The 27,545-nt window shown below is 40.9% G+C and overlaps 1 protein-coding gene across 3 annotated transcripts in view; it reads left to right on the top strand.

Moving 5' to 3' along the window:
* LOC147900769 (pfkB-like carbohydrate kinase family protein) overlaps positions 1–6,358 on the top strand; it is a 157,720-nt gene extending 151,362 nt beyond the window's left edge. The window contains exons 10-13 of one of the 3 annotated variants that reach the window (XM_087375563.1): positions 5,020–5,123; positions 5,502–5,652; positions 5,902–5,954; positions 6,036–6,358. In XM_087375563.1, coding sequence (XP_087231689.1) covers positions 5,020–5,123; positions 5,502–5,652; positions 5,902–5,954; positions 6,036–6,152 — 425 coding nt within the window. In that variant the 3' untranslated portion in view covers positions 6,153–6,358. Of the gene's footprint in view, positions 1–5,019; positions 5,124–5,501; positions 5,653–5,901 lie in introns of all 3 variants that reach the window. The other 2 variants (XM_087375564.1, XM_087375565.1) reach the window with 2 other exon arrangements.
* Positions 6,359–27,545: the final 21,187 nt, after the last annotated feature.

Genomic DNA, 27,545 nt, shown 5'->3' with positions numbered 1-27,545 from the left:
CAGAGGTTTCAGGAGTGCTAGGGACGTGTCACATCCTATCCCATCCTAGACTAGTATGATACCTCTCAAAGGGGAAGCATTGTGCCGATACATGGCCTACCTCAACAAGCTTGAGAAGATGGATGCAAACAAGATCCCACACAAGGCAAGGGAGGCTACAAAGACCACTGGATGGCACAGGGAGGGGGGGAAGATGGATTTATGGAGCATACAAGCTGCAATATCCCAGTTGATATGGGGGAAATCAGAAAATCAGTCACAGAAATGTGACTATAAATATGGCAAGACCGGCCGGGGGGGAGGGGGAAATGCAATTCTTCAAATAGGAGATTAATCCAATGGACAGATATGAAATGTAAAAATACTTTGGGGACAATATATCGATGTTCAAAAGGCATTTAATCTGCAAGTAAGCACCACCTCCAAGGGGAAAGGGGCAGGTGGGAAAGACCCAAGAGATGCAAGAATCTGCAGAATTTGCCCCACAAGGGAGATAGAAAATGAGCAGCATGTGCTCCTACAATGTCGAGCCTATGCACACATCAGGGAAATGAATAGCGGAAGCATTGACATTCTAAAAACCCTCTTTGTAATGAACTAGATTCTCTCCTCAAATTCCTGATTTATATTTGATTAGTAGAGAAACTAAGACTCTATGGCTGTTTACTAGACCCTCCTAGAGTATTCAAGTTGTAGTAGCGCCACCATGACCTTTACACTGGGCATTTATTTACCTATTTTCATACGCTAGACTAGAGTGACTATCTATGTGCATAGGCTGTAGCCTAAGTGCTCTCAAACACTGGGTACTATTGGTGATGATGTGAGATTTGAGAAGGAGTTGAAATGCATGAAGATGGGACTACACAAGGGCTCATACCTCATTAGATGTGCCCTTTCAATTCTCCCTAGGACCTAAGATGATCCTTAGACCTTAGGTACTAGAGTTTCTAAGGTTCCTTGACCCTCTCCCTATACTTTAATTATTCTAATCCCTTTTTACCCGTAGGTAATGACCTATAACTTACCCTTTTCCTCCCTATCTCACTCTATATGACTCCGATTTTAGAGCTGTCTAAACCAACGTTCTTCTCTTGATGAATCCCATCGATTAACATACTAATTTTGGAAATATTGAGTACTCATGTTATGACATTACCACTTGCTTAATTTTTAGCTATCCTTAGCTAATAAGTAAACATGATCGAATTTCTGTCATAGGTAGTGTTTGTGGACTACATGCAGATATTGTCAATGGAAGTTTCTTAGAGTTGTAGGATAACCCATGTCTCTTTTCTTTGCTATCTTACCACTTACCCTCAAGCTTCTAATGCAAACTTAATCCCTTATGTTCATGTTATCTTATTCATTCCTTTTAATAAAATAATAATCCAATTGAAGAGTAAGAAAAGTTAGCTTCGTTAGTGCCCTGTAGTTGTCCCTGTTGTCGTTTTCGTGCACCTCATGGAACTTTTGGAAATAAACAAATATTCTAGTCCCATTGACGAGCTTGTAACTACTCTTCTATAATAAACAAATGGTTTAGTCCCAAGTGACCAGCTTAGAACTACTCTTCTATAATTAAAAAATTGTCTAGTCCCAAGTGACCAGCTTAGAACTACTCTTCTATAACAAACAAATAGTCTAGTCCGAAGTGGCCAGCTTAGAACTACTCTATGCTAGGATACCTCAAGTCATGCATTGAATAATACATTACCTTCGGTTTCAATTTACCAAGCTGAAACAAATTAACAATTGGGTGGTAAGTCCAATCCTTAATCCCTTACAATGTATTTTCCCATTGTACTCTCAAAGAGACAATTAGTAACCTCCTTCAAGGATCCAAGTAGATTGGTCAATATAACACTGTTTGTTGGTACCATGGCCTCCAAATGTGAAAACCCTCAATTACTTTTGGGTACCATTAAACTCTTAATTACTCTTGGTACTTTCCAAAGTACCCTCGTGCTTGATTTCAGCAAGCGACACTATGAACAATATTTCTCCCTTTCTTCATCTCGTAAAGGTTTACCTCCAATTTGATTTATCTTCCTGCAATTCCTCTTGCATGCTCAATTGCTCCACACTGCATGTTCCTTGCTTTCACATGTGGCAACATTGTTATCTCTAGTTTTGGCATCTTGATATTCGCCTTTTCGCTTTCAATTTAGAACACTAGACCTAGGTACTCATCTGAAGATAGAGTTACCATGCATCTCCATCTACACTGCCTTCCGCTAGTGTGATCAACTCCTTGAATTCCCTGTTTGGAAACCTTGATTAACTATCTTATCAACCAGCTCATCTTCCTCTATTCTCTTTGCATTTTGATTGTAATCCATGTGCATGGGATTTTGGGGCTAAAGGTGTAAACTCCTTACCTTGGACTAAATTTTCTTATTATTTTCAAAAGAGAACTCTCTATCATGGGATTCTTGTTGGAAAGAGGAGGGGAACTCCATTAGTGGATTGTCATAATCAAGCTGTGTATAAGTTCCACCTAATGGACCTTCCACTCTTCCTTTTTATTAGTAAGAGAAAATTGACTTGCTGTAATCTCAAAATTTTGGTTTATTTTACAGGAAAAGTCAAATGTTCTCTAGAGTTTGCGGTACTTATCCGTCTCTTGCTTAATTTATGTCGAAAACAGCTGAAATAAGCCCTTTTTCCTTGTCTTTTTCTGTAAACCAGTGCACTGATTTTAGCCTTCTTCTTTTGGCTGAATAATCAGAGGTCTCAATACCGTCTTCTCCTTAGTCACGTTCTGCTCCCTGCCTTCATGTCAACACTCTAGGTTCCCTTTTTGTTTGGATCTACTTCTTCTTGACTTGTCGCAATGTCTTGGGCTCTTTCCTCTCTCCCTTTGTCTTCCCTTGTTCTCAAGAGTCAAAGCATTACCTGATGTTTCACCTAAGATTTTCCATTGCATTCCCTTGCTAAGGAGAACACCACCAACATCATCAAACTTTAAAGTGTTTGACCCATAAACAGAGTTACTCACAACCATGACCAAGCTATTCCAACTTTCTGGCAATGAGTACAAAATCAAGAGAGCTCAAACCTCATTATCAAAGTTTAATCCTACATACCGTAGTTGGCTTGTATTCGTATTGAATTGATTCAAATGATCAGCTATACTAGACCCCTCTTTTAAAATCTTTAGATTGAATAGAAACTTTATAAGAAATACCTTGTTAGAAGCTGATGGTTTTTTGTACAATGTTTCCAGCATGCTCATCAAGTCCTTTGTTGTCTTCTATTCAAGAACATTGAAAAGCCACTAACTCTACCAAACTATTGAGGATGGTGTAAATTGCACCATACCTTAAGGGCATTAGGGGAAAAACCTAGCCCTAATCCTAAGGGGTTCTCATGTATATATTTATGATTATATTCAATACACCATAGTGTATAGGTAGCTATATCGTGTGCTCTCTCTCTCTCTCTCTCTCTCTCTCTCTCTCTCTCTCTCTCTCTTTCTCTCTCCTCACTTTATCATGGTATCAGATAATAGAGATTACTCTACTGTAGCATACCTTCGACATTGTTGTCAACTCTTTTGGGTTGGTGATACCCTTGCATGTCACAACCTATCGGATTTTTTCTCCATAGCTACATCAACTAGCCTCAGATCTGGATGCCTCTTCTACAGAGTAGCTGCATAGTCCATGGCAACTTGTGACATGTTTAGCACACAGCCATACATGCAATCATGTACGCAGTCATATTTCAATCAACTAGTCTGTGATCCAGGTGGAATTTACTTTTTGCACATTTCCTTTCTCTGCCCTTTAGCCTATCTTCTTGGTTTTATTCCCACACGCAAAGGATAACCCACAACTTAAGAGGGGGAAATGCACATATATGTACAAGATTACATAAGTTGTACTCATTGTGCATGCTTCCACTACGTAGTCACTGTGCTCACACATGCACATACTACTTTGATTATTTTTCGTTTTCTTTTTAAGTCTTGGATGCTATCATGTGCACCAAACGAAATCCATAAAAGGTCTTGTACATGCACCCTCTACTTACCCAGTGCAATTTAAGAGGGGGTATTAAGGACGATGTAAATTGCACCATACCTTAAGGGCATTAGGGGAAACCCCTAACCTAAGGGAGTTCTCATGTATATATTCATGATTATGTTCAATATAACATAGTGTATAGGTAGCTATATCGTGCTCTCTCTCTCTCTCTCTCTCTCTCTCTCTCTACCACACGAGTTTTCAATCCTCCCTAAGGCCCCTAAGTTAATCCTTAGACCTTAGGTACTAGAGTTTCCAAGGTTCCTTGACCCCTGTCCCTACAATTTAATAATCATTGATCCCTTTTTACCCCTAGGTAATGACCTATAACTTAGCATAACGTTTTTTCTCCCTGTCTCACTCACAATGACTCCAATTTTAGAGCTATCTGAACCAATGTTCTTCTCTTGACCAATACCATTGATTAACATACTAATTTGTGAAATACTATGTACTCATGTCATGACACTCTTGGAACAACCAGCCAAACAGCTAGGGAGCTACCGAAAGATAGGATTGGGACACCACGACAAAGTCCTTGGGCTAGCACACCAGTTACTAAGCAATACTCACAACATGACAAGTTTTATAGAGATTTCTTTTCAATTTTTGAAAATAAAAGAACCATTATAGTTAATAGAGGTTTCCAGTCCCATAGATCTTGAAGGGTCTCAAGTGGACTTTAACACCATCATACCATACCATATCATCTCTCCCTCTCTCTCTCTCTCTCTCTTCCTTCTCTTGAGGCTAGTTTTTTGTGTCGTACTCCCACATCATAATTTTGCTTTGCATTTGAGGATAACTTGATCCACAAACATATTTAAATTGCATCTGATTGTTTATACAAGTGCATCCACCTTTGGCATTTCATGTGATTGGACAGAAAAGTAGAATGGCATTTCTCTGTATTGACAGAAAAACTAACTATTAGAGTCTTTTTGGGTGAACTCTAGATCAACTGATTCCAGATGACTATAATGTGCAGATACGTCAAATCTCGACATATTGGATGCGCAGAGAATCTATGAGTCGCTACTTATGGAGAGACAGAGTAGAAAGGAAATTGAGCCATTTGTTGTTTCCTCCAAGGTACATTGCATTGCTTGAACAAATACTAATAGAACAGCAAGAAGTACTGATCTCTTATAGAATTATTTGTTACTATCTTTTTTTGCTAACTTTAACTTCACATCATATGCCAGTAAAATGAGTTGATATATCATCATATGTAGTGTATCACATATATGAAATCATGGCAGAGCTTTTGACTGGACTCTTCTGAACTTCGTATGCTATATATCTCTTTGATATCTGGAGATAGAAGCTCTCTCAGCTATTGAGATTCAGTGAGGAATATAGTCGCAATATTCATCAAGCACCTAAGAGCATGCCATACACTTTTGTATATATTCGAGCTTGCTGTGGTATGTATTTGATGCACCCTGTGTCTTTTCCCTTTGAAATTAGATGGGATTATTTAGAGCCGATAGCAAAAATCGTGAGTTCACCAATGAGATTGCTGGAAGGTTTCTGATGGGCACAGCAGAGACCATACCATCTTCTGAGCTTGTGGACACTACTGGAGCAGGAGATGCATTCATTGGTGCTGTGCTCTATGGTAAGCTCATGGCATGACTCATGAGGGAAACGCTTGACATCAACATCAAACTCTTTTGTATCTATGAATCATTTTTGCTTCACCAATCAACAGTCAACCGAGTGAAAAACTCTGCTTCGTTCTTGAAAGGCTATGTAATAAACAAAAGAACTTTGCTAGAATACATACATTGCTTTTGGATGTCTAAGTCTGTTTTTAAGTCCAGTGCAATGGTGTGGTCTATAACACCTTTTCTTTGGTACTATGCAGCTATCTGTGCTACAATGTCACCAGAAAACATGCTTACTCTTGGAGCTGTAGTGGTGAGCACCTCTTACAATTTATCCTTTTGTATTTTGACCAATACATTAGACATATTTTGACCAAGAGCCTTTTGTAATTAGGCTGGTGCAAAGTGTCGAGCCCTGGGTGCGAGAGCTGGTTTACCACATCATCATGATCCAAAATTGATTCCCTTTTTGGAACCAAATATGGTCAAATCCTGTGCATCTCAAGTGTGATTTATGGTTTCCAATAACCAGGCTAAACAAGTAAGCTTGCAGCAACAAACCACATTAGCAGCAGCTTCCTGCTACTCCACAATTCCTGTTCTAAAACAGATTCATGTAGTGGAAATCTTTGCTGCAGGTGCTCCACAGCTTCCTTCTCTAAACTGTTTTATTATTCAAACAATGTTATGATATAAAGACAAGGGCTGCATTTTTTTACTTTGGGAACTTTTGTGAGCTTTGTAAAATATCCACAAGTATGCCATCTATTTTCTTCTGTTCCCTGCAATGTCTATGCTAACAGGGAAGCACTTACAAGTCAAAAGATGACCATGATATAACAAGGGAGGTATCAAATTATTTAGCTTAATTTCTTTTCCAGAATTTGAATTTGCAGGACGACCAACCTGCTTTGGAAACGTGCCTGAACAAAAATGTCTAACAAATTAGGTTGATAAATTGAGTTGCAAATTATTGTTTGCTCTTGAGCTCCACCATCAATGTGTGCCAATCTTTAATTTTTTTTAAGGTACCATTATCTAAGACACCTTGGAGGCAAAACGGGCAATTCTTTCTTATTCTACACATGTGGATCTTTATATCAAAGTATCAGCAAGAAAAATGATGCGGGGACATGTTGCTGCTGTATACTACATTTTGAGGTCTGTTAGTATTATTTGAAAGAAAATAGGATGCAGCCGAAGATAACAACGAAATGCAAGCACACAATAGAAAATTGAGACGAGAAAATGAAATCTGAGATGTCAAAACTGCCGATACAACTGACAGCTACTGCTGTCCACCCGTGCGCTGTCATGAGAGAGCTTAGATTGTGATTTGAACAGATGCTGGACACAGGAATATGAGCGTTTTATATCGGATTGTCTCAAGACAAGAGGTTGACTATTATATAGTGCGCCATACAAATTCGTCAGACTGGCTGACTATAGATTCTTTAAAATTCTTACCGTCAAGCCGACTATAGATCTTTTTACAAGTCATACCGTCGAGCCAGGGGCCTCAGAGGCCCTCGGACCCCCACCTGTGTGGGTTGCTGCCACCCCAAACCCCTGCTACTTGGGGGGCCCGACCCCCCTCCCCCCCCCCCGATGCTGGTATGAATTTATATCCCACTTGAATAAATGGTCAAGTCCAAATAGGCGGTTTCATAACCATCTGGTCTACGAACTAAGACACCTTCCTTTGTCTAAACTGGGGACCCTCCAAATCTTGTCCTCATGTGGGGGGGGGCCTACAACATTGGGCACTTGGAATACTAGTGGGCAACTTTACATGAGAGGTGGGCATTTGCCTAACATTATTAGCTTCCTTTTAGGTCATTATAACGCCTTTGACACCAGCTCATATTTTTTCCAAGTTCAAGATTTGAGTGTCAAAGTTGCTTACTAGTGCATCCCCTACTCCCAACTATATTGACGCATAAAACTAGTAGATCTCATTATTCAAATTTATATGTCAAAGAGATGAAACTAGCCATATAAGTTGTACATGTCCTTGGGGGCATTCAAAGTATCATATGATCACAACAAAAATGAAGTCATTGCTCAATTTGTCAAAGACTAATCTTTTTTTTTAGAAATAAATAGATTACTCTGTCATTCTAGGCACTCGGGATATCATTTTGTTCACATATCCTGGTGAGAAGGTTTGCATTCGCCACAATGTGCAAACTGATTAACCCATGGCCATTTTGCAGAAATGCTTAGGAACAAGGATTGAGGCTGAAAGTGCCAGCTCAAACTTGAATTGAGCCTCTCCAATCTCCGAGGAAGACAATCCATTTGGCAAAAGCAGTCCCGAAAGACCCCTTCATACTCAACCAAGTGACCATCAAAAGTCTACAATATCTGTCATACATTGGCAAAAGGTTGAACTTGGGAGCCATCAAGTGTGCTTCTATGCATCTAGATCACCAAATATGCAGGTAGAAGTGCTTGCTATAATCTCCCAACGAGTGTCCATCGATCGAGGCATGTGCCAATCTATAGGGAGAGTAGGGGATACAGTCAAGAGAGCATATTACAACTAAATGACGTTGAGTGGAGAAAGCCCAAGAGGAGCTATGCATCTCATAGAGCACCTGAGGCCTAATAGAGAGTCGGGCAACTAAGCCCTCTGTGATGGAGGAGGGACAAATATGCAAAAGAGCTCTACAATCCCCTTCCAAACGATCTTGGCTTGTCTACATTCCCAAAGGCAATGCTGAATGGACTCAGCAGCAAAGAGGCAATGTGGGCAGGAAGAGGAAGCACCAAACCTAGGCCTTCACTAATTTGATGCATTACCTTTGTGAATAGAAGGCCAAAAGAAGAGAAAATTTTCTATTCCTCAAAGATTTCTAGAGCCTTCTCTAAAAGCATTTTTGAAAATATGCAAAATCTGAAACTCCTCCAAATGAAGGTTTCCATCAAAGAGCACCAAGCTGGAATCTCCTGGCAGCATTACTAACAGTGTAGAGTCGGAGACTCTCCCCTGGTTTCCTACATCAATTTCCGAGGTCCCACTGTAAGTACTCTATAGGGACCCCCCTTTAAAGCCAAATCCTCTAGGAGCCCTTGTATGAAAGGCATCAACTCTCTACTCCAAAAGTGCCTATCTATGATTGCTTGCTCTGCAGCAAGGCACTTTTTCTCTTCACTTTGTAGGGCTTCTAGCGGTTGACATTTACCAATATCTTGTCTCAAATATCAAGTTTCATTGCGCTAGTAGTGCAGCGATAAAAATCACTAATACTAGAAAGGGTTCTTGCCACATCTAGAGGTTAAGCTTAGCACACCACCTTGCATATGAGACACCTAGATCTATAAAATTGCCTTTGAGAGAGCCTCCTCTGCACATAAAGCATCAAGAGTCGTAATACTAATAGATTAGGCATGCGCACATGGATCAAGAATAGTCAAACCCGCCAGAACGTGATCTCATGTGGAGATGTAGGGGGTTATACAAATAGTACCAGAAAGTGATCTCACGTGGAGACACTTGGGGCTAGACAAATAGTACCACCTATATTTAATGCCTAATTGTCAACGTAAAGTCTGTCAATAGTCCATGCATGGATAGCCATTTGACATCTCCAATTCGACCAAGAAAATAGGAGCAAGGATGGCATAACGTTAAGATCATTGTCCATACATGAGTCTCTGCCACAGAATTAAAAAAGGAAAGCATCCTAGGTGGTACTCCCAAGAGAGTGGAGGTTGCCCTCTCTTCCTCCTTTTTTATCTGAGGGTAACTCTACATGTTGAAGTCACCCTAAATAATCCAAGAATATGGAATGGGAACCGAGGATAGCAATCTGTTTTCAAACAAGACATGCTCTCGTATATTAGGAGTCGTCATATTTTGCCTCATGAGAGCTAGTAAAAAACCCCTCAAATGGTACTCTAAGGTAGTATTATAGAGGTTAGCCAAATGCATGCATTCTAGTTCCTACTCCCTTGTGGGCATCCGCATGGTCTTCTTTAAGCAGTGCACCGCAAAGGGAAAAAAACTTGTTCTAGTTAACCATATACTTTCTTCTATCAGATTCAATATAGAAGATCTCTATTTATTCTTGGAAGAGGTTACAGATTAGTGATAGCATCCTTCTTTTGTAACACCCACCACTTACATGTTTGAGCTTTGAACTCAAATCCTACGGAGGATATGGGTGACTTTTTCATAGAATTTTTAACTCTCAATGCAGAGGAGGTAGATTAGCTCATGAAACCTTCGACAGTCAACACTTGGATAGTTATTGTACACCCCTTGATGGCCATTTGGTCTAATTTGCAAGGGGACACTTTTTTGTCAGGGAGTGGAGAGGTAGTCCCTTCCTTTGCGAGGCTCTTTTTTATCTTATATGGCATTTTCACGCCACAGTCCTAGTTTCTTTTATGATTTGCATATGCTTAAATATTTCTTCACAATTTGGTTCTCGTGCTCTACATGATGATTTGTGCCTTCAGTGTTTTGCTCTTTGTTGTTTCTTTCATACTTAATAGATTGTCTATTTACAAGAACAATATACAATACAGAGGATGTAATCTCACAACTGTGTGATATGAATTAGTTATATTCAAATTTTAAATTTCATACAACTAGCTCATGTTTGATGTGTAAGACTGGAAGGGGGCAAGGTTATTTCCATCGCTATGGTATGTTAGTTCTCAGCTCATTGGAATTCTTTTTCTTGGAAAAGATGTAGGAACCTTGTGTTTCTCCATTTTTCCTCTGGATGCATTTATGTCATCAACCTGAATTGTTGATGAAAGTATTTTCCTGGGAAAAGGATTGCGTATGGATGTAGCAAAGTGGAGAGTTTTAAACCTTGGATTTATCCATTTTCCTTATGAGTGTATCTCTATCATCAATCTGAATTGAATAGGGATTTTTTTCCCAAGTAGAGGAGACTTCTATTAAGTATGAAAGAACCAATACAGACTCAAGGTATCAATATAGTATGTGAAGCATGAAAAATTCAAGAAGTTGCTGAAAATGTCAAAACACACTAGAGGGGGACTAAAGCAAGAGTTGTATCTCCATTCTCTAAGAAAATCCATTCTTTTGTAATTGTTGATCTAGAAGGGCCTTGAATCCTCAACCATGTTACCATTAATGTATGCAGAATATCCATTCACGTGTTACCATTAATGTATGCAGAATATCCATTCAGGTGCAACCTGAAGTCTAAAAAAGATGAATTTGCCTCCCATTTGCTTGCTCTCTATCACCTTTATGCATAAAGAGCCCCCTAGATGTGTCAATCTGTAATAGTAGCAACAACTTCCCAACTTGTATCCATTGGTGCTCGAGAAAGTCTGAAGTGGGAAACAAGAACAATATCCATATGACAAAATCAAATAACATGATTGTGAGCATTTATATTCCATGATATGTCCTCACTTTTTGAGGTATAATCAAGGATAGCGAGGTTTATTGAACCCCAAGTGAGAGGTCCTTCTCAAATAATCATGGCTTGTTCAAAGGAAATGTTGGATAGACTTTGAGGATTAACATAGGGTATGAAAGTAAAATTAATAAACATAGCTCTAAAGATTCCTTCTCTTCGTAACTAGCTTTTTGTAACTTCCCAAGGATCATTGGCTTAGATGGGCTTTAATGAGATGATCTACCTTCGCCTATCATAGCATTGTCTTCCTTTGCACCTTTCTTCTATTTAATTCCAACACATTGGTTAAATCTCTCTCTTGGCTTCTTTCAACATTATTATGAATCACCTCCTTCACTTACGAAAGGATCAATTGAAGGCATAGAAACACTTTGGCAAATAAGTATCATGCCAAAGGAAGCTTGGGGAATTTCTACATAATGTTGATGACCATTGCTTGTAGTTGGCGTTGTTTCACCTTGCAATAACCTTGTTTTGCTCTTCAATGGCTTCTTTGTTGTGGTTGTTGCATTTCAATGTATTACTTTGTAGCTTTCGATGACTTTTGTTGTTGGATAGCCACGTTGTTGTTTTGGTTATCAAACTTATTTATGCATGGCATTGCGCTTATCATGCTTATTATAGCAACATAGACAGATAGCAACGGCAACATGTGTAGCAACACGCGTGTACTTTGTACATGAGTTGTTTTTTGCTTATTTTGATGTTGCAAAGATATTACAGTATTTGTGGAAATTTCATATTATTGGAAAAGTATATGCTATTACATTGCAAAGGAAAAAATATGTAGCAAACTTCATTTCTTTTCTTAGTGGTTGATATAGTTTTGCATTTATTGACCCAGCAAAGCATTGAAAAAAATGAGGAGGCCAAAGGGTTTGCTTCATGAATTGGTTGAGATTAGATGAATATCCATTTAATGTAGGAAGACTCCCTTTGACAACATGATATTGCTCATTTACAAAAAAATAAGTTACACAAGTTGCACATTGACTTGTTCAATATTGAAGATGAAAACATTGTACTTCAAGGAACAACTCCTCTCTAAGTGGCTTCTCACATCGATGAATCCAACTATCTCAAGATACCAAGAATGAGCTATGCCAAGCATACTTGTTGCATATTATCATCCCTAAGCTAGCATTTGAGCAACTCAAGCATTTTATTTTCATCAACATTGTAGTTTTCTACATAGGAGTTCATCATTAAGCCAACATAGCAAACCTTGCAAACTCTAATATATAGTATGGTATACAACCTAGCTTGTCAAAACTACACGGTTGATGCTTACTAATAATGAATATTTAGTAAGCTAGACCCATTTGTTTATATAAGGTGGAAAAAGAGATAGCAGCACCATTACACTAGTAGTGTGCAAGGCAATTCAAAGGGAACACAATTCTAGCAAAGGGTATGTCCATGAAACAAGCAGAGATTAAGAACATGCAAGGTATTTTATATATTTGTTCCCATAAGAATAGGCATTAAAAAAGAGCTAATTAAGGTTGTTGAATCTTTGCACCTTTTTATGCTTACACAATGATGGTTGTCATGAAAGTGGTTTTGTTGAAGTAAGAAGCTTATTTCTATTCCCATAATTGAGTCCATACTTGTCACAATGGACTTGTATATGGGCTATTTATTAAATGCAACAATGCATAGGCACATTGTGAGCTATCTATTAAATATAATAATGCATAGGTGTGTTGTATTGAAATATGTCTTGTTGGTTATGTGTTACATGTCCAATGACACATGGATTCTTTTCATAGACTATTGCAACTTCCCCAAGCAATCAATCTCATTATGAATATTAGATATGTAATTAGGACCTCTCATGAATTCGCTCTAACAAATAGATTTATTCCTTTTGTGTTGGGAACATACGGACTCCTATATTGTTGTTTTAGCACATAGCCAAGTACTCTGTATCAACAAAATATTTTCCTATAAGAATATTATATAACCATGTTTAAGTAAAATGGAAGCAATATGTTCTTGATTTGTGGTATCGTAGCATACAAAGTCTCGAAGGAGATGATCCTAAGATTCCCAAGGACATTGATCTATTCATTGAAAGTCTTAAATGAAAGTCATTAGTCCTTTAATCTTGTTTAATATAAGAAATACCCATCTGATTGCACCTTTTAGGGCCGCTTTACATTAATTTATACACCCTATGTTCTTTAATGAAAGTATAAACCATTGCACAAACCCATAAATGTCCCTTGTTCATATTATCAGATACATAACCTAGTTAGTAAAATTGGACAAGGATGCATGTTTTAAATTTAAATAAAACTGTTTGGACACATTTCATCATTTGTTAGAATAACAAAAGTACCTACACTTTTAAAAACATTAAGTTTGCACTTTGCATCATAATAATTTTAAACAGATAGTTTATTTGTCATGCAACAAAATATGTTGAGTTCATGTTTATTTAGTTTGTTAACACCATCACTCTAATTTTCCTAGTGAGGTAATGAAGCATATTTCTCTAAGATTTCATGGACCTTATGTATACTTATCAGCCAACCTTAGAATAGAATTGAGTTTGCTAAGTGAATCTTTTTACATGGGATCATATATTTATCGACTTTGAGATGGTTCCTTGAACCCTCCATGCTAAGTGACAAATTTAAGGAATTCTAAGTTGCCTATGATTAGTTTTTAGGTTTCTCTAATCTCTTTTGTGCAATTAATCTTTTCAAGGATTGAAAAGTATTCAACCTTTTGATAAGGCTTGGTGAGTTTACACTTATTAGGTGCAAAAGCAATCAAATGGTGTCTACTATGAGATGTACTCAAAGAAAAATACATAAGAAATTTCATTGCCATCTTCTATTTTATTGCCTAAAAGGTGCATTAAGTGTTAAGTGTTAATAACATAGCAATGTCTCCTATGATTTCTATAATGGAAACACTCTAATGCTACATAAGAATAGGAGTGAAATTCCATATATCGTGTCCATCTCCTCTCTTTCAATAAAAGTCCCAAACCCATATTGTAGTCCTATGATAATGGCATGTCATGTCAATTGATAGCATCAAAAAGTTTTAAAGCCTTTAAAATAAAATCAATATTTAAGTGCATTATCATTATAAACACTAGAAAAATAAGTACAATATCTCCTATCATTTCTATAATGGAAACATTGTAATGTTGCTTAAGAATAGGAGTGAAATTCCATATATGGTATCCATCTCCTCTCTTTCAATAAAAGTCCCAAACCCATACTGTAGTCCTATGATAATGGCATATCATGTCAATTGATAGCATCAAAAAGTTTTAAAGGCTTCAAAATTTGTATGTGGGCATTTCAACCATGTTGAAATCACCCCCAATGATTGAAGACTCTGCAATGCATGACCAAGAAAGTAGCTCCTTCCATAGAAGGACACAGTCCCCTCTTGAATTGGGGGCATAGAGGTTTAAGAAACCAACCTTACGCCCACCAATCAAAAGAATGATCCACTGAGGTGTTCACATTTCACATTGTGTATACCATGGCATTTCCAATGATCACATATGTATGAACCATTGTCCTTGTTTCTTTGATCATAAGTAGTTTGATCATATAAGTGTGAACCATTGTCATTATTTTGTAAATCTTTTCTCCTATGTTGTTCTCCCGTAAATCCAACTTGGTGTGAAGATAGTGGGAGAGAAGGAAGGAGTCTCACTTGCGGCTTTCTCACATACACAATGGGGGAATACACACAAAGGTGGAGGCTGAAAACAGTTTTCCTCTTCTTAGTTGTGAAAGCCAAAAGAACTCTAGTACAAAGAAGCCCACACTCTTTCGGGCATTGTGTTGAGTTCTACTTTGGTATTCCAAGCACTTGTCTCCAAGTGTCCATGCTTCCTTGCACTCCATGTCCAAAAGCATGTCCTAACCTTGCAACTCCTCCTCCCCTCTCCTCCAACCTTGTAACCCATCCTCTTCCTCTCCTCCTCCACCCTCCTCCTCCTCCTGCTCTCTCCTCCTCCTCCCTTCCCCTCCTCCTCCTCCTCCTCCTCCGCCTCCTCCCTTCTCCTCCCTCCTCCTCCTCCCTCCTCCTCTCTCTCCTTCCCCCCCATGCTCTTACACCTTCTTCTTTTCCCACTCCTATGCTCCCCCTAAACCCTTAGTCCCTCAACCCTTGAGCTCCATGATCTATGAAGGAGACGAGTTCTCCACCATGTACTCTACCCTGAACCTTGGATCCTCCTTCTAACCCTTAAATCCCTTCTAAACCCTGGAACCTCTTCTAAACTCTAGAACCTCTCTCTGAACCTTGGAACGTCCTTCTAAACCCTTAACCTCCCTCTAATCCTTAAACTCCTCCTAAACCCCTCAATTTCCCAATGAAGGCAAAAGCCTTCATTACCTCAACCATGATGATTCACGTTCCTTTCACACATGCATTTACTATGTTTGCTTAACACACTTAAGCCTACATCTGTCACCGGAATACGACCCGAGGTCCTAAGCTACACTTAAACTACAAATGACAACACTAATATATTTGTAGGTGACAAAAAGCCTCAGAACTCTGCATACTGGGAATACCCTGCTCTTCCTGTGGAAGTCGTGGGAAAGCCAACATTTGGCACCGTTGCTAGGGAGATTAGCATCTCAAGTAACAAGTAAACATGCACAAGTATGTTTGAAAAGACGAACTACTACAAACTTTCACGAACATAACACTCAAGGACAAGGAGAGTAAATTTTTTTTCCAACTCTAGCCAAACATATGAACCCCAACCATCAACCTTGAATTACTACCTTAATAATTTTTCTTTATTTCTTAAAAAGAAGCCACTTGAAGAACAAATCAGGCTAGGTAATGGACATGAATGTGTAGAGCTCACAATTTTAAACATTTCAGCTTTTTACAGACGAGCGATCCGAGCTAACCATGAAAAGTTATGGCCCAAGAAGTGTTTAGAGTTTGACCCTAACCCTACACCCATTCCTATAAAAACCCACTCCACCCCCTCATTCTTCTTCTTTCACATCTAGCCTCCATCCTCTTCCCCATTCAGAGCCCTATGCAAGACCCTCCTCCCTCTCCATCGACCACCACCCTACTCCCATTCTCACATGGTGAGTTATTTCAAGCCCTTCTCGTAGCAATAACCTAGCCATCCACCCACTGTCTATTCACCCTCAACAATCATGTTACATCGAGAAAGACTTGGAGAGCGTTGCAGGTGACCCTCCCTCTCCACCACCACACCACCCCCTCTCTCCACCACCACCCCCCCTCCATCCCCCCCCCTTCCCCTCCACCCCCCCCCGGCCTTCCGTCCCTCCCCCATCCCCTCCACACCCCCCCCCTCCTCCACCCCCCTCCCCTCCATCTCCATCCCCCCCTCCCCTTTTCCACCACCACCCCACCCCTTCCATCCCTCTACCCCACCCATTAGCAAAGAAGGGAACTCATTTTGGGGCCCCCTAAGAAATTCACTATTTACCTATTTTTGTTGCACTCAAAATATGGGAAATGCCATAAAATACAGATACTTACTGCAAAAATGTCAATCTAGTACTCAGGCTTCACATTAAATGCATATATAATATCGTTGATTGTCTGTCTAGTATTTGATGATTCTGACATCGCCAACGCATCCGGAACGGGCCTAAACCCCCAAATCGATCCTGGAGACACCGAAAATCAATGCCCGGAGGCTTGAAAAAGGGCAAAAATGCCCAGAATGGGCGATTTGCACAAAAACGTGATTTGGCCAGCTAAATTCCTAGAATGGAGGATTTGCACAAAAACGTGAGTTGGCCAAATCGTGTTTTTGTGCAAATTCCCCATTCCGGGCATTTAATGCCAGCTGGCCAAATCAGGTTTTTGTGCAAATCCCCCATTTCGAGCATTTTTGCCCTTTTCCGGGACTCCGGGCATCAGTTTTCAGTGTCTCTAGGATTGATTTGGGGGTTTTGGCCCACTCCGCACGCGCTGGCGATGTCAGAATCATCAAATACTACTAGAAAACCATCTTTTCAAGAACGTGTATCAGACATAATAAAAGAATTTTTGAATATGACTTATTTTATATTTTTTTATGGTTTTTGGTATTTTTCCAACGTTATGTTGGCCCTCTTCTGATTGGTCGAGAGCCTATTTTTCTAAACCCTAAAAGGCCCCAAAATGAGCTCCCTTTTTTCCTAATGCCCTTCCGCCTCCATCCCCCTCCCTTCCACCCCCATCCCCCTCCCCTCCACACCCCCCCCCTCAGTCTCCCCCCCCCCTCTCCACCCCTCCCCCCTCCTTTACTCTTAAGGGCCTTAGGGCCCTGCTCTGTACAACAGCCCACCCGACAATGCCAACTGCCAACTGACATCGACACCCGCCAACCGACGTCGACGCCCGCCACCTCCTCCTACTCTACCAGCTCCTGTGGCTCCTCTCCACCGACCCGCGCCTCTACTCCTCACACCTCCCTGCGCCCTCCGCTCCCTCCTCTCCAAACCCCCCTCCCCACCCCCTCGACTCCACCCCCTCACACTGTCACCATCCCGCCGCCGCCTAGCACCACCCACCCCCTTTTTTTTTTACCTTTAAAAAAAAAACAACCCTAATCTAACCCTAGATAGGTTAGTCCTAACTAGGTTAGGTTAGAATTACCTTAGGTTAGTTTTAAATTCAGGTTAAGTTAGTGGACTCACGATTAGTTTTAGTTGATCTTAGGTTAATACTAACTGTAGTTCAGTTAGTAGACTAATTGTAGTTAGTTCAACTAACTGTGATTATTTAGCTCCAATTGAACTAACTGTGGTTAGCCATAATCAATTAGGTTAGAGTAACTGAACTAAGTGTCAGTTACCCTCCCTCAGTTAGACTTAAATCACATTCACACCAAACTTTTGACCAAGGGACCCCCCCCACACACACACACAAAAAGGCCGTACGTTACCATATCATAACTCATCCATTTGGCGACCAAATTGGATTTCGTTTGAACCACGCTTTCACACATGGAAACACCATGCTACAGGGCATTTTTTCAACCCATTGCACACCATTTTGGCATCCCTAGAACTCATTAATTTGCACCCTCATTTGGGCCTGTTTTTGCATTAATTCGCTCATAAATTTTCACCGTCGTGACCTTCGATTGACGATTTGTCTGCACCGGCACATTTCCCTACACACGTGGGACAATCCATTATTAACACAATGGTCCCTACAACACTAACACATCTCTAACCCCCCTAACACAACTAATCAACATCCGCACTTGTAGTAGAGACACCCATTCGACCTCTTGCCAAATCTGCATTCAGCTACGCTCTAGCCAACGCATCCGACAACTATGCTCACCAAATCTGCATACAACTCCACTACAACCAATGCCTCCGACAACCCTCTACCCCGATTCCCCCCTTGAAATTCAAGAAATCCCGTTGACGACACAACATGGCCGGGAGTCACAATGATGGGGATCTTGAACTCGAAGCAGAGGGGAACAATTTCTTTAACAATCATAATAATTTTGGCAACAATAATAACAATCAAGGCAGATGCCCCCTGGGCAAACTCAAACTTTCCAAATACAATGGTAGGGGCGATCCAGCCCGATTCCTCCAGCATTTTGATGCCACATGCCGAGCGGGTGGAGATCAATCCAATGAAACCAAGGTCACCTGGTTCCCCATGGTCTTAATCAATGAAGCCTCAGAATGGTACCTAGACCTCCTAGTGGAAGAAAGAGCCACATGGGACCTGCTGCAAACTGAATTCAAGAGGCGCTTTCAAACGGAGAGACTACAAGATGATCCTACTCTTCAACTAAGCAAGCTTGAACAAGGTCATCGAGAAGATGTACACATGTACCCAGTTACGAAACATTCAGTGCTGCTCAGCAGCCATTGAAATTGAGGATGGCATGACTGACTCTGATACTAGTAGTGATGATGGAAGAGCCAATGCACGAGATAAGCGCTCTAAAAAGGAAAAATCCAAGTCCACTGCCGAAACGTCCAATGAAGATCGCCTAGAGGCCATGACCATGAAGCTAAAGGAAGAAATGATGCATGCCATGGAACAAAAGCTTCATATGTCTCAACCGCTACCTCAAACTTATCCACGGTGAGAAAATGTATGGTGCCCACATTGCATGGCCAATCATACAAAAAATGAATGCCCGGTCCTAAGAGCTAGGATCATTGCACAAGCAAATCCACCAGCAAGGTTGCGGTGTCATATCTCCGTAGTCGGTGGCCATGATGAATATAGTTGCATCTTCAACATGTGCAACAACCCGCCTCGACCTCAATAATACCAACCGACACACATACTAGTGTACAGGCAATTGGCACTTGCATAAGCGCCCCTAGCTCCGAGGCTGAATCCTGTTACCATCCGGACACAAATCCAACAATTACTCAGGAATCCAAATCCATGACCAAATCCAAAAGCACCAAATTCAGCTCCTCTGGCAGTTCCAATACAACAACTTCAAACCGAGGAAGTGGATTCGCCATTTGAGTATGAATCTGAGTACCCAGTGTACTATGTGGAAGAAGCAAAAGGTTTAATACCTGTCTATGTGAATCAAGTTCGGCCCAATACATATCGAGCGCCAATCAAGTGGCGATCAACGGATCGCAGAGTGCCCTCATCGTGGTAACCCCACTACTTTCCAACCACTCTGTAGAGATTGTGGCATAGGCCATGCCTATATGGATTGTCCCATGAAAAATAAGGTCCCACAACAAACTGAGACTAAGCTTGACATCCCAATAGGCATTATTGGGATGGACCATCAAAGTCTAGGACCGGCAAGCATAATATCACAACCTGTGAATGTAATTACACGCTAGTAAAAAGAGGCCATCAAGGACCCTAATATTCCAATTCAATCAAAACTACTTCTTCAAAAGAAAGCACAAGTGCCTCTACTTCTGATAAGCAATGAGCAGCCAAGCTCATTCACATCAGCTCCCGAGCCTCAAATAAAAGAAGCTCCATACCCAAATGCAGAAGTGGAGAAGGCTCGATTTCAGGCACTTTAACAATGGATACAAAAGGAACAAGCTCAATTAGAGGCTGAGAAGCAAACACAAGATCCAATCCCTGAGTTGGCCCCACTGAGTGTTGATACTATACTCGACCCTCTATTCCAACAACAGAATCTGCAACATAATGTACCACCACGCCAACTTGAAGGAGCCGCTCTCTAGCATTCTAAGTTGCCATGTGTCAATTCCCATTGGAATCTGTTAGGAAATGGAGTCAATTTGAGTGACTTTTAGTGTGTTCTAGAGTAGTACTATACTACTTTATATCCTAGAGTGCCATGTGTCACTTTGGGACTCATCCCATATACATTTGACAGTTAGAGTGTGTGTGTGCCCATCCTATAAAGGCATTGTACTTTCATTGTCATTTTCATCAAGCCTCATGCCTTTCTTGATCATGTAAGTACTTTGCTTAGTTGTATATTTATTTCTTGCATTATTTCATTTCCATTATGCTTTCCTAGTCTTGCTTTTCCTTTCCATTCCATTCCATGTCCTAGTCTTGCATCTTCATATGGTATCAGAGCTAGACTATCTTCCAAGAGGTTGAGGTAAGAGATTGAGGACATTGAAGCCTATCTCCCTCATTCCCCTTGGAGAAATGGCTTCAAAAATTCCATCTAGAGCTCTCTTCTCCATGCCATGATCTACCACCTCTCTTCTCCTTCCTTCAGCTACATCTTTCTGTGACTTGCGGACGATGTGACGCTTCTATCCGAATCTAGCAGTAGAATCACGGCTTTGTGTCTTCAGCAAAGTTGTAGAGGACCTTGAGTACTACAAATTTTGTTTTTACATCATTGCAATCGGAGTTTTTTGTGAAAAGTTACAGCCCTTGCAAGAAGTGACGAAATTTGTTTCTACGTGCGAATTTTGTTTTGAAGCTCAATGATTTGATAGCCCAAGCATGATGTAGCTAGCTCAACGTGGAATTGTCCATCCTCTTCATCATTGACCTCTGCTCCAACCCGCCATTTTCTCCTTCTACCTAAGATTCTCTTGGAGCTGCTGCCCGCAAGTTGGTGCCCGTATTCTGCCCGCCATTTCTTCCTCTCCTACATCTCCATTGTGCCCGTCATTTCTCCCTCAGCTCGCTTGTGCCCTTCATTCTATCCATCACTCTTCTCTCTCCTAGCTACCAACTTTATGGGTTTGCTTTCCACCAACTCTCTCCTTGTGGACAAATTCAAGGGCGACGGATTTCCCACATGGCAAACAAAAGTGCAACTCCTTCTCATGAAGGAGAATGTTTGGGATGCCATCGAAGATGATGAAGCACTTGAGGCATCAACGAAGCTTCAAACACGAAAGATTTGGAAGCAACACAATTCAGGGGCCATCGCAATCATCGAGCTTTGCCTAGATGATTCATTGATTCATCACGTCGACTTCAAGTCCAAGGCAAAGAAGATTTGGGCACGCCTTGAGAATATATTTGGTAACAAGATCACCAACTCCAAGGTATTTTTGAAAATGCAATTTTATAAGCTGAAAATGGAAGAGTCTAATACTTTGAGTGCGTATATAGCAAAAATTCAATCTTTAGTTCAACAACTCCCCAATTTGAAGTGTTGCCCAGATGACGAGGACAAAATGGTCGTCTTGATGACAAGTTTGGTAGGGATTTCTTGCTTTGAAAATGCCCTTGAAATACTTCGCATTGCATTGACTACATTCAAAGATATGGTGTCTCTTTTACTTGAAAAGGATCACCGCAACAAAGAATCTCCATCCTATTCAACGGATACTACACAGGCACTTGCCTCCACCAGTAAATGGAGACCTAGGCCCTCGACTCCACCAGCACGAGGAAAGACATTCAAGCCATTCAAGTGCACTTAGTGCAACAAGCTCGATCATACGGAGGACAAGTGTTACCAGAAACTTGCTCAACAACAATCGAAGGATCATGCCAGTTGGGTGGCATCCACCACTAGTGATGATGCAGACGAAGATGACATGCTGACACAGGATCATGCTCTTATAGTCTATCTCCCGCATCTAGAGGATGGTGGAGATCATGATTTTGCTTTCTAAAGCATAATATATTTAGGTACTCTGTCCTGGGGGTGTTTCCCAAAAATGAATGCAATAAATCATGTGTGTTGAGTCAATAAAGGTCCTCTACCTTGGATAGTCCTCCTAAAATGATGTATTTCTTTTATATTTTTGGTGTGTGGCTCCATGTTCCTCCTTAGTATTTGGAGTTAGGTGGGGATGTACTGTGGAAGCCATGTGTTTTTGGCTTTGATAGGTCTATTTGTTGGTGCATTGGTCTCCTAGACCTCTGAGTTGATCATGCATCCATGCATGATGAGCCTCTGAGCCATATGAGATTTCTATGTTATGCTCACTAGCCTCTGAGATTTCTATGTTATACTCACTTGCCTCTGAGATTTTGTGGGAGCCACGTCTAGTTCTAGACCAGCATGCATAGTTTTGATGACCATCATTGTCATGTTCTGTTCTTGGTTCCATTCCAGTAGTCCCTCATCTTTCCTCCATGGGGGGGTGTTAGGAAATGGAGTCAATTTGAGTGACTTTTAGTGTGTTCTAGAGTAGTACTATACTACTTTATATCCTAGAGTGCCATGTGTCACTATGGGACTTATCCCATATACATTTGACACTTGGAGTGTGTGTGCCTATCCTATAAAGGCATTGTACTTTCATTGTCATTTTCATCAAGCCTCATGCCTTTCTTGATCATGTAAGTACTTTGCTTAGTTGTATATTTCTTTCTCGCGTTATTTCATTTCCATTATGCTTTCCTAGTCTTGCTTTTCCTTTCCATTCCATTCCACGTCCTAGTCTTGCATCTTCAAAATCCTATTACGGAATTGTCCCAATCTTTGGGAGAGTTTCAAGGGCTGGATTGAACTCGCAAATCCCCCTCCACCTATTAAGACATAGAAGATATCCATGTGCAGATGGGTGTGAGAGATGACATACGCAACATCAGTGTGCCTTTGATCCACAAGGCATATGATGAAGTCCAAGCCATAGTGGATGGTGGAGCAGGTGTAAATGTCCTATCCAAGGAGCTCTACGATGAATGGGATCTCCCACCAATGCAAAAGGCTAATTTTAACATATGCCTTGCCGATGATTCACGGGCAAAACCCTTGGGAATAGTGAATGCCGTGTCAACAAAAGTCACAGGAGTCTTCTTTTTCCTTCAATTCACAATCTTGGATCTCCCCAAGAAATCCTATCAAAATCTTGCTGGGGCGTCCTTGGTTGCGTGAAGCATCTATCCTCCATGATTGGGGAAGTGATAGACTAACAATCCAAAATCGTGACACCATAGTCAGTGTCAATGTGGGGACAAGAGAAATAAAACCAATTGTACCTAGAGCGTTGGATAAAACCTCTTCAACGATGATCTCCAGCAAATCAACTCCCCTGCAACAGCATGCTATAGTGGCCGATACACAAAGCAATGTCAATAATTGGATACAAACATTGGCAACCATTGACGACTACCATTCACTAGACCCCATCTTCTTGCATATTGATGCTAAGGCCTCCACTCACACATGAAGAACCAATCGATCTAGAGATGCCATTCTTTATGGTTGACCTCAAGTGGAATAATGAACATGAAGAAGGTACCCATACCAATAAGGACTCCGATTTTCCTTGGGACCTTGAAATTGAGGTTGAGAATGCTCAATTTGAAGATCAAGTCTTTGACAATGACTTAGCCCTTCTGCATGCCCTACTGGCAGTCGAGCTTCCCAAAGTTGAAACTCCAAAGTTGAATAACAGCAGAAGATCCTGCAAGAAAGCTGAAGGAGGATATTGCTGGCAAAGCCAAGGCCGAACACTTCAATGAATTCGAATGAGTCCAAACTAGGATCGTCGAATTGTATCTTGCCAAGCTAGCTCCCTCAAAATCTGAGCCACCTCCTCGTGAATGGTCTCCTGATGGACTTCAAGGAGTATGCACAGCAAATGAACCCTTACTTGGGAATACCTTGCCGAGGGAAAAGTTACCCCACAGTTCCTAATGTAAGAAGTTTCAAAAGTATAAGCCACATGTGCGGATGAAGCTCGATTAAAAGACTACAAAAAAATAAAGTCCCCAAGAGCCTCAAAAATTGGTTAATGATACTATGCCACCCAGTACCCATAGCACATGTCAGGTTAGTTCAACACCATCAGAGGTTGATCTTCGAGAAGTGCCGGAGTACTTCAAGAATTACACAAGTGGTAGTGTCCCCATAGCAATGCCAAGACCACTAAGAGAATATAAAGTTCAAGAAAGTGATAGCATTGGAGAGACTCCAATCTATGAGGGACCGATAAAAACTCAAACAATAAACCTTGCCCTTGAAGGGGAGGAACAAAATTTGATTTTCATTAGGAAACAACTTACACAGGAAGATGAAACCAAGCTCAAAGCACTCCTAATGGAATACCGAGACTGCCTAGCATGGTCATATAAGGAAATGAAAGGAATTTCACCAGAAGTGGCGTACACACGATACCTATAAGGGAAGGTGTCCACTCTAAGGTATGTGGACCTTATCAAACAAATCCAAAATATGGCACCATGGTTTATGACGAACTGAAAAAACTCTTAGATGCTGGATTCATCTATGAGATCGAGCACACTAATTGGGTTTCACCCATCGTCATCGTGCCAAAACGCAACAAGAAGCTAAGAATATGCGTTAACTTAAAGAATGTGAATGCTACCATAATCAGGGATCACTATCCCCTACCCTTAAAAGAAACAGTGTTGGAAAAGTTGGCAAGATCCGAGATATATAGCTTCTTGGATGGCTTCAGTGGCTATAACCAAGTACAAATTGCTCCTGTTGACCAATCAAAAACAGCATTTACTACAGAATGGGGTATATTTGCCTATAGAGTCATGCCACTCGGCCTTTGTAATGCTCTGGCCACATTCGAGCGAGTGATGATCACAACTTTCAAGTCCTTTCTGAATAAGCTTCTATAGGTGTTCTTGGATGATTTGTGCATCCACTCGAACAAAAAGGACCACTTCAAATGTCTTGAAGCAGCAGTACTAATCAAATGCATTGGTCAGTGGTGGGAGGCCTGTCGAGGTCAACTTTCACAATACCGTGTCAATGACTAATATGAAGGAGGCCCTCGTGTTCTCCATTTGGTTAGCCACCCAAGGTGCATAGACTCGTATGACATCGTCCGAGACAAAAGAAAATAGTGCCATTAAATGATTCACCTTTCAGCACTGTTGTTGCATTAACGTTCAATCAAAAAGAAGATGTGCCCCCTCTTCAGGGCCTTGCTTCATGATGGTTGGGCCTTCTATTCTGAAGAACTCATCGACTTGCAACACATTTCTCAATTGCAAAACATACACGTGCGAAACATACAACAGCGTGATTGTCTCAGAACATGCCTGGTCAGTGAAGTCAACGTGAATGAAGACAGGGTGCATAACATCTTTAGCCTTGTAAGTATTGTACTTTGCTAAGACTTTACCCTCAAAAGTGAACCAATGGGGCACAAACTTTGATAATGCACTTATTGTTAACACCGGTAAAGTATTTGGATTCAGGGAAGACATGTGTGCCAGTACAATTGCTCTACTAAGTCCAGCCTCATCAAGCATGCCAGCATGTGCAGGGTGTGGGAGGGCCAGATTGTCATTGTGAAAATTCTTTTCTTCATCCACTTCAAAATTTGAGCTCGTTGGAAAACATCGTTAATGCTTTAATTAGTGCAATCCGTGTAGTTGTAATGAGGCATTATCTTTATAATGTTTAGTCCACTTTGCATTTGTTGCCTTGTTTATAAAAAACAAACTACATTTCATTGTTTAATTGCGGCTCATAAACCAGAACCATTTAAGCATCTTGAAAAGGTTGCTCTATTGCTATTTTTAAAAGTTCTCTCTCGTAAATAAGCCAAGCATATGTCAACAAACAGAAGATCACAGCAACCAATGAAGACAGCCTTTGCACGGTCACGTAGAAATTGAACTTCTTCATATTTTCTTACACATGCTTTTCCAAGAAGTTCTCTCTTGTAAATAAAGCGACTGTATGAAAAGTAACTACAGTTTACAATAACCAATTAAAATATGCTTTGCATGGATACACAAACATAGAACCATTTCATAGTCTGTTTTAATACGCACTCGTAATTTCGGAATTGCTCTATTCCTCTGCAATTGTCGGATTAATATTTATGGTTATCTTGCACCGCACTTTTCGAAGTGGGTGAGATTGTTACGCAGCCAAGTGGAAAGCGGAGTTTAATGTTTTCTTGGTGTTCTTGCTGATATTAGAATTTGTAAGGAGGGCCATGTATTTGCCATGTATCAGAATTTGTAAGGAGGGCGATGTATTTGCAAATACAACACCTTCTCTCAAACATTTCTGACTACGTAAGAACGTTAGTTTGCTTTGACGACGCTAATTTGCAGCATTCATGTCAGTCTTAAAAAATGCCCATATGTCGTGCTTGTGCGGTCGCAGGTTTAATGAACATTAGCTATTTTGTAGAGGCAGTCGATGAATCCAATGGTGAAGACTCCGACGAGTTTTTCCTTCGATTTCATAAGAAGATAATTGATTATAAGCAATAGATGTCGTCGGTAATTTCATGCTTTTGGTATCTCAATGCTTCGTTTGCTGCAACAAGTCGTGGGATGCTTAGTGCATGAATTGAGAAAGGCAGGTCGTGTTTGCTTCGTTTGACGAAAGCGCGGCCAAGTCTGTCGCAATTGTATTATTAACGGAAACATGGGCGATTTTATTTTATTGCAAGCTCCTTCACCCGCGACTGTACGCTTGCCTATTCCCGCGTCTTCTTCCCAAGCTTGTGAATTCTATTTGCGCATTTGCATTCGTCTTAGTCTGTGTTGCGTTAGCTGTTAGCTACCTTAGGCGAAGGTGTCTGTTACTGTTCAAACCGTGAAACAGATTCCGTTGTAGAAGCAGGCGCTACAAAAACACGTGTAGTGAGCGTTGGGAACTCTAAATTGCTCGTTCTGTTAACAGTTCATATTATGATAGACCTAGGCCCACGGATGACTAACTTAGTACAAATGCTCGCACATCAAGCGGGTGTGTGAATGGAAAAATAGAAATCCGTGCGGTTCATCTTATGTTCGGGCATACGTTCGGTAGCCATGTAGCAGAACACCTTCGTGCAGAAGAAAACACACACACAACGAAAGACAAGCACCAACCACAGCCATGGATCGGTGCAACAATACTAACTTTAGAAGCAACGGCGCTCGTTCTGGAAACATCATGGCCTACGAAGTCCTGGAACCATCTCTGCCACAACGTTTTCCTTCTTCTCCCGCCAGCGCACAGCTTTCGTCTGTTTCCTCGGAGGCGATGACTTTGTCGTGCAGAAGCTCGTCGACGGCAAGGATGGGTATGGAGGGTTGGAACGGATGGGCAAGGCATGCATAGCAGAAGCAGTGAACAGGAAGGGGCGTCTCGGCACACATGCGTGGGCTGC

The sequence above is a fragment of the Dipteris shenzhenensis genome, chromosome 6 (assembly GCF_047967505.1).
Source record: "Dipteris shenzhenensis isolate YYH24624 ecotype China chromosome 6, Dip_SZ_1.0, whole genome shotgun sequence".
Lineage (NCBI taxonomy): Eukaryota > Viridiplantae > Streptophyta > Polypodiopsida > Gleicheniales > Dipteridaceae > Dipteris > Dipteris shenzhenensis.
The sequence above is the reverse complement of the archived record's forward strand: the minus strand, read 5'-3'. Positions and strand labels throughout refer to the sequence as shown.